General features: G+C 45.8%; 1 protein-coding gene and 1 long non-coding RNA gene across 3 annotated transcripts; both read left to right on the forward strand.

Annotated features, from left to right (window-relative positions):
* The first annotated feature begins 209 nt into the window (after positions 1-209).
* LOC123965992 lies at positions 210-4688 on the forward strand. Of its 2 annotated transcripts, XR_006823835.1 has the most exons (3): positions 210-557; positions 1552-2636; positions 4628-4688. It is a non-coding gene; the product is annotated as an uncharacterized LOC123965992 (long non-coding RNA). The 2 variants fall into 2 exon arrangements; XR_006823834.1 differs by lacking the exon at positions 4628-4688 and having other exon boundaries at positions 1552-4555.
* A 1379-nt stretch (positions 4689-6067) lies between these two features.
* LOC123965991 (vascular cell adhesion protein 1-like) lies at positions 6068-8454 on the forward strand (the record flags this gene model as incomplete). The annotated part of the gene is made up of 2 exons (XM_046042253.1): positions 6068-6669; positions 8152-8454. Coding segments are annotated over exons 1-2 (349 nt in total), but the record flags the coding sequence as incomplete, so codon positions are not given.
* Positions 8455-8497: the final 43 nt, after the last annotated feature.

Genomic DNA, 8497 nt, shown 5'->3' on the forward strand with positions numbered 1-8497 from the left:
AACACGTCACGTTCTTCTTCTACAGTCAAATTATTTCAACATGTAGCTAACAATCACTTCCTGTTTGAGGTTCACAAGGACTTGTTGCCATGGTGACAGGTCCAGATGCTTAAATAAAATTGAACAATCCAGACTTGTTTCTAATAGATCATCATTCTCTTACTGACATGTGTCCCCATGTCCCCCCCCCCCCCCCCACCCCCAGCTCTCGGTTGGCGAGCTCGCTCAGTGACCTTTACGCTGCAGACCTGGAGGAGGATAAAAACCCTCCCTACTCTGGTCTTCCTCCCTCCTCCTCCTCCTCTGTGTCTCTCAGCCCCTCCCACTCCTCTCTGGCCCCTCCCTCTGTGTGTCGTTATGGAAACAGCCCTCGCAGCGTGCAGCAGGAGGTCAACAACAACAGCGGTCTGTACGGAGCCTCTGCGGGGCCCCCCGCAGGGAAAAGCTCCGACTTCGTCCTCGGTAGCAGGACGGGGCCTCCGGACTTCAGGGGCCCGGGGCCCTACAGCGCCGCTCTGAAGGGCCCATCAGGACGCTACCTGAGCCGCTCCATACCTGTAAGTCCTCTGACACAGCAGCAGCTTAGCCCCGCCCCTCTGTGCTGATTGGTTCTCTGTGTTCTGACATCAGCAACAGCCTTCTTCTTCTCTACCCTCTGAGCCAGACGTTCACACTGACGCCGCTCGTGTACGCTAAATATGAAGCTAGCCTGCCTCTGTCAGGTAACACGACCCACCTGTACAATTAAATCTCGGCGTCGCTTCCTGTCAGTCTGAACTCAGGTTATATAAGTTATAGACCAGCTGCAGCTTCTTTTTACTGACGTTCGACTGTCTGCCAATGAAAATGCAAGAAGCTTCTAGCGTGTTTCTCCTGAACTTCAGCTCACCTGTAACAGAGGTCACATGACCAGGTGTGTCCACACTGACAGTCTGTCCATCGTGACTCTACACAGGAAGCTCACGTGACTTTAATGTCGTGATAAACTGTTCCTCTCACGTTAGCATGAAGCTAACTCTGCATCTCCTCCCGCTGTCGCTGTCTGCACCACATGACCGTTGGAAAGCTCTCGGATCCAAATATAATAAAGTCCTTTGGACCAGCAACAAATCATGAAAGTTCAGAGGCGGATTCAAGCTAAGCGTGAAATTTCATTGGTTAGTGTCGGTTTCTGACAGCGTGATTGGTTGTCTGTTCAGACTGTTACTCAGATACCAGTTTGATGTGTTGTAGATGTTCTGTATTGTTGTTAAGGATGTGATTAGATACTGGTTCTGTAAATATTGAGAGATCAATGAGCCAATCACCAACCAGGAAGCAGCAGTGGGTGTGGCTACAGCCCCCCAGAGAGGAGCTCAGAGTCATCTGACCATTAAATAATCTGATAACAGCCGTTGGGTGAACACAGTAATCTGTTTCTGCCTCAGCTGCTCAGTGTGACTGACCGCAGGAAGTGACATCAATAACCAACAACAGTAATGAAGGATCACCGAAACATGTGTCTGTAAAAACATCAAGTTTATTCAGAACTTCTGCGTTTCTGTCTTCCAGTCTCTTCAGTCGGAGTACGTCCAGTACTAGAACTACACATCTGACCTGAGGACACATTACCCACAATCCCCCTCTGTGTGGGGCTCAAAGGGAAGCTAATAAAGCAGCAGGAGTTCAGCTCGGTGACTGAAGAGACTCTGAGGCAGCAGCAGCTGCTCTCCGTCCATACTGTATGTAAATGAGCTGTGTGCTAATAAGCGGCGTGTGAATGAGCTGTATGCTAATGAGCTGTATGTAAATGAGCTGTATGTAAATGAGCAGTGTTTGGCTGAAACAGAAGATATATTTAGATACAGAATACAGATTTTATATTTTTTATTTGTGGCAGATGAAGATTTTTTTTTTGATAAACTGAAGGATCAGCTGATGACGTCGTCATGGTTACAGTATTTACTTCCTGTTTCTGATCAGATTGTGTTGATGTGATTGGTCAGTGTTCTTTTCTAACAGCAATAATAACAAGAAGAAGAAGGGACCCAAAAGCAGACTCAGGTGTGTGTGTGTGAGCGAGGGGGCGGAGCCAGCAGCGGTCAACGCCCACTCAGCCTTAAAGACGCGTCTGATTGATCTTCCCATCCGTGTAGTTGTTGATTAATCAGTGATAGTCTGCAGCTCACACGTGCTCGTAAATCTTTTAATACCTTTACAATAAATTAATGTAATCTTTATTTTGAGGATGAATAATATCTGAAAATATTTATTTACTGTAGGATTCATATTATAGTTTCAGTATCGGCCACAACCATCACAACTAATATCGGCTCTGACGTGGATCAATACCGGCAGGAATCAGGGTGCATTTGTGTCGCGGTACTCGAAAATATTTTGTGTTTTTATATTTGTGTCGAGCTTTGTGTTCAGTAAAGTGGCAGGAAGGTCACATGATCACCGGAGGGTTTTAATTCACACAGAAACGAGTCTGTGATCATAAAGCAGCAGGTTGTGATGCGTTTACTGACCAGGAAGTGTAGTAAACTGCAAAATTCCGGTCCTTAACGAGCAAAGAAGCAAACGGAGGAGCGATCGTTAAAAAACAGACGAGACGAACAAGAAAAGAAACCAGATAAAACAGAAACTAACTTCAGGTACGCTCAGACTCTTCCCTTTACACAAATGAACAGGTTGACTTTAAAATGTCTTTATTTCAGAAATGGATGTTTTCTCAGTGAAACTAAATGAAGCAGACAGAAGAAAACGTCGAACTGCTCCTCTAAACGTGTTATTGATCATGTGACGCCAGCTGTTTACAAGTATTTAAATTTTTGTTTGTGTTTTAAAATCTGAATATTTGCTGATTGGCTGCTGGAGATCAGCTGACCTTGCTCTGAAATCTCCCATTGGTTGAAACAACAAGACCTTTTCAGAATAAAAGCTGCAACACAGAAACAGAATGTTTGAAAAAACAGTTTAGTCCTTTTAAGGTGAAATATTTGAGCCAACAACTTCCTGTTACTGAGTCAGTTTACCTGTGAGTGCACTGCGGCCTGTACTGCGAGGCGGATGTAACTGGCTTATCCAGGTAACTTCAGGTGTAACTTCCCGGTTAACACGTACTACGAAAGGTGGACAGGTGTTACCCGAGGCCTGTTTCCATGGCAATTTACGCCGCATCTCTAAACTGCTCCGAGCAGGTTTTGTTGGTGGTTACCTCGAGGTTCCCCTGCACGTGGACTCCACACCTCATCTGTACTCAGTGTTACTGATGAGAAGCAGGATATTAATCCACACCGCTTCATAAAACATGTTTAGATTTCATCCTGATTTGTTCCACTGAGGCTGCAGTGAAGTTGTGAACACAGCAGCATCACGTTCACACAGCGAGCCCTGCAGCCTCGGGGAGTCAGAGAGGAATCTTAATTAACGGCACAGTTTCTTAGATGGAGCTCGTCTGCAGGCTGTAACTGAATTCTCCTGAGCGGTTTCACATATTTAGATATTTAGACTGTTTTACCTGTCCAAAAAATACAGCGCCAGGGTCGGGCTTAATAACGAGGGAAAAAAATCCTCCATGAAAGTGTGAAATTTAAAATCCCTGAAATTAAAGTCACAAAAATCACTCTGGAGTTTCCTTCTGAATACGGCCGATCCACGGTGAAGTCTGAGGTGCAGGATAGCGACTGTGGGCTAAACTCACGAGTATTTCCTCACTGCTGGATCAGATTGTGAAGTCTAATATAACTTTCCACTGCCTGCAGAAGTTTCTCTCATAAATGTGTGACTATAATCTCAGAGAATATTCAGGTTCTTCACTTGTAGATTAATCTTGGAAATTATTTTCTGTCTGGGATTATTCCCCCTCTGCGCTGGTTACAGTGGAGCTCGTGTGCAGCTGGACTTTTACATCTTCATCACGTTACACATAAAAGAAGAGCCCATAAAACACAGAATAGAGATTTGAACTACAATCAGAACCCTGAAGATAATCAGGCTACAGATTTACTCCATGCGACGCCAACAAGCCTCCCTGGCTCTGTCGGCCGCCACGATATTAGATTTAGAGTTAACTTGTCTTTACAGTCATACTTTCCCGTCACTGCCAACGTGCGTTCCTCTGGAGAAATACGGAGCACGCGCCGCTGTGAAAAACTCTGCCTGCGCGGCCGAACACGCCGCTTTTATGCGAACGTGCACCAACTCCAAATAAGTTAACGCCGACTCAGCTAACCAACGTCTGATCCACCGCCGCAGTTTAACTCCAGCGTAGCGGTCAGAGTTTGTTACCCTCAGTTAACTCCCCTCGTGGTGCAGGCCACTGGTGTGACACGTTGTCTGTTATTAATATTTATAAAAATAATAAAAGGCGTCTCTAAGTGTCCGAAGTGCCTTCGACATGTTAAAACTGCTGTTTGACTCATCAGGGTTGTTTTCAGACGAGGGCTTTTATTTTGGATGTTTAAATGAAGAACTTCCTGTTTTTATTGTCATGTTAAAGTCTTTTAAGAGAAAAACTGACAGCAGAGTTTCTATCTGAGCAATAACTGAATAAAATAATGATTCTTCTGTTTTCACGTTGTGATACTTTGACTCAAGTACTTCAGTATTTCCATGTTGTGTTCCTGATACTTTTACCTGACAGGTACTTTACAAAGGAAGTGTTTCTAAAATCTGGTGCATGTGGAGGTTAAACTACACAGCAGAGTATACAGCTAGTGGATCCACTGATTGGTTGAGGCGTTGATCTTCAGATAACGATGAACAGGTGAGGAAACCGTCCACTGAACGGGACGCCAAACTGAAACACAGATTTCTATTTATGTTTGATATCTGAGCAGCACAAACGCAGCGCAGGACTCCTTCAGGCTCCAGGGGTCAGGGTGCTGGACACGAGACTCAGACCGGCTGCAGGAGGAGCAGTGTGGACTCCATCCTGGACCGACCAGCTCTTTACCCTCTCGGGGTTGTTGGGAAGGAGTCATGGGAGTCTGAGCATCCAGGGCTCTACGCTAACCTTTTCCCCCGTGAGCACATGTGCTCCTAAATGAAAAAAATGTAGGAGCACAGTGACAAATGTTCGAGCAACACAAAGTTTAACAAACTATTTATTATATACATATTTAAAGTAGGTGTGTGCTCCTTCTCCTTGTGTTAAACTATGGTGTGTAAACACTGGAGGACTGAGAGCGAGGACCCTGGTCTCTGGACAATCGGCACATTTAGTGACTCAGACCAGAGGAAGGTGTTGCTCTCAGGAGGACACATCCTGGCACTCCACTGCAGGAGGAACTAGTTTAAATGAGTCTATTAGTATTTATATTATTATAATGACCGTAGATAAAAGTTACATTTTACTGTATGCGTGGGGTCATTTTATGTAACAGTACACTACACAGCTCACCACTAGAAGGCGCCAATATTAATTCCAGCAGTTTCATTCATTAAATCCTCCGCACCGGTCTCTTAATTTGTTAATGCTACTAATCTCATCAATAATCAGAACCAGTCATGCGGGAGGAGTTCAACGTCTCAAAGTTCACTGATTGGCCAGTTGATGAGAAGTGAAATTGATGAGCACATCGATGTTGTCAACAAAAAGCGCCTGATATATTCAGCTCGCCAAACCCACGTCCTCATTATCTGTCTTGTGTCTCGCTGCTGCAGCTCTGTCTTTGTTTTGTAACGAGCTGCTGGGCTATCCAAGGTTGTAGATAGTCGCACGTTGTGCTCGTAAATCATTTTTCCGCTTCCCACGTCTCGATTTTTAGGCGCATATGCGAGCAAAATGGTCGCACTGTAGAGCCCTGAGTCTACATGTGCGTCACTGACTACGACCGGGTCCCCTGGTCTCGAGCTGTGGACGGTGACCGACAGATCCAGATCAGGTGGCCAACATGAGCTTCCTCCTCAGGGGGAGGAGCTCTGAGCAGCTGAGGTGGTTCATCGGATCAGGGTCCACCTGCTGAGCAGAGGGACCCGGAGGAAGAGGATGGGAGAGATCACATGACCTCGCTGCTCATCGCACTGCCTGTCTGCGTGAAGTCAAAGGTCAGAAACCTCTTCACCTGTCACAGTTTAATCAAGTGAAAGTGAGCGTGGTCACATGACTGCTCCTCCTCACAGTGACTGAGCAGACTGATGAATGCCAGCTGGGCAGGCACTCAGTCTGTGATCACACTCTGAAGATCAGTCAAAATCAGTCAATCAATCAATCAATCAGAATTTAAAATAAAGTTGAAAGAGTTTGAATAATGAGGAAAGACGGAGGCTCCAGTAGAAACAAAACACTTTATTACTTCCAAAACTGTCTAAAAGTGAAGTGAAGTGATTCATCAGTTTATCACAAACACCCGGAAACAGTTAAACCGATCAAAGTTTCCCATCATAATAATGAAAATGCAAGTGAAAGAGAGGAGAAGGAGGAATAACAATGGAAGTGAAAGAGAAATGTTGTGCAGTGCAGTTTGAGGTGCGTCCTGCAGAGGGCGCTGTGGTCTGCAGCCTGGGTAAACACAGAGAGAGAGAGAGAGAGAGAAAGGCCGAGCAGCTGAGAGGCGTTTGTTTGTGATCAGTGTGAAACCTGGACACAAAGGAGACGCTGCTGTTCATCAGTGTGTTCAGACCCTCAGAGGAGTGAGATGTCTCTGCCGTCTGTCTGCAGGATCTTTGTCCGGCTGCTCGCAGGTGAGATCTTTATTTTGTCTCCGGTGTGAAATCCAGTCTCTGTGTTTGTATTGTGATGGTCTGGGTGCTTCTGATGATGATAACACGTTCATCTTCATTAAAACGCGAGAGTCTCTTTAGATCCGGGAGGAATGATCTAATATGTAAATTAGAATCATATATAGAATATAAACCTGTCAGACAGCAGTTTAATGTGCTGACCTCAGGTGACCCCACGAGGAGCCACGGCCAGATGTTGAGAAACTCTGAACTAGTATTGAGTGATTGATTTTTTTTTTACTGGTTTTACGTGACAGTTTCCAAACATCAGAGTTCTGTCACCGACCTCCTCCTGATGTTCATGTTGTCATTAGAAATCCACCGCATCATCGTACATTTATTCATTCAGCGACTCAGCTGCTGTACAGGGACACGTTGGTCACAGTGGGAACTGAACACTGCTCTCACACACCAAAATCCTGTGTCCACTGCACCATCACCATGTTTCTGATTGGACACGGCTGCTGTCAGACTGATGCCGCTGAAACGAGCGAGAGAGCTGTGATTGGTTAAAGCTGTCCTGCACGCAGCGTTTGATTGGACTGAGGATCAGATTATTGAGATTAGAACTCTGAGACCAAAAAATAAAACCAAACTGAAAACGGATCCAGGCAGCAGTGGAACGGGGACTTCTGGGACCCTAAGAGACCACAGAGCGCGTCTGCTGGGACTACTTCCAGCGGCGGAGGGATCCACGCTGCTGTACTGAGTGATGGGGCAGACACAGCAACGCAGCGTGTTTCACAACGTTTATCTGATCCTCAGTCCAATCAAGAGCTGCGTCCAGGGACAGCTTCGACCAGTCACAGCTCTCTGTCAGTATGACGACACAACGTGATGTCATCAGCAAAATGCCGCCGTTACCAATCAGAAACATGCAAATTCACATTCCTGCCAGGCGGATATGTAGGTTCTGAGGTTTAGGGGCCTCTAACACCATCGATATATTTACTCCCTGATGGTTTATGGGCTCCTGCTGGCCCCTGGTGACCTCTGGTGACCCCTGTGGGCCCCTGGTGACTAAGGGGCCGTTAATCATTAATCATTAATTGTTTCTTGACTGATTGATTAAGGTTTAGTTTAGAAACAGAGAGAAACTGACACCAATCAGTGAGGAATTCTTTTTCTGTTGATGGACAAACCGACTGATCAGCTGATTGTTTCATCAGCACACATCTTCTGTACTTACTGATCGCATTTAATCGGCCTATAAACATGTAAGTAACGATTGATGACGTGTTTAATGTTTATTTATCAAACCTTCTCCAGTGAAGACGTTTATATTATTAAAGTCTGTTACTAACTGTTTCTGACCTGTTTATTGATTATAAATGATCAATAAACGCGGTGCCCTCCTCTCATCAGTAAACTCTGGGTTGTCAGCGAGTTGATGGACGGGAGTTAAACTAGTCTTGTTGTTGTTGTTGTTGTTTACCTTCACAGCTGTACTGCTGATGTCAGCGTGTTGCGTTCAGGGTCTGGGTGTGGACGTGTCTCCCAAAAGGCCTCTGTTGAGACTCGGGGAGCGTCAGCAGCTGGTGTGCCACGTTCAGCAATGTCCTGAGATGCCGATCGTGTCTTGGTCCCTGATGGGGGACCGGCCTCTGACCGCCTCCGTCAGCACCAACAGGACTCACTCCGTGGTGACCTTTGACCCCGTGATGATGGAGCATGAGGGACTCCTGCTGTGTAAAGTCAGCTGTGGAGGAGAGAACAGGCAGATTAAAACCTCGGTGCAGGTTTACTGTGAGTTTCTACTGAGACACACACACAGTGTAACACACACACA

Source organism: Micropterus dolomieu, unplaced genomic scaffold, assembly GCF_021292245.1.
Source record: "Micropterus dolomieu isolate WLL.071019.BEF.003 ecotype Adirondacks unplaced genomic scaffold, ASM2129224v1 contig_12168, whole genome shotgun sequence".
NCBI lineage: Eukaryota > Metazoa > Chordata > Actinopteri > Centrarchiformes > Centrarchidae > Micropterus > Micropterus dolomieu.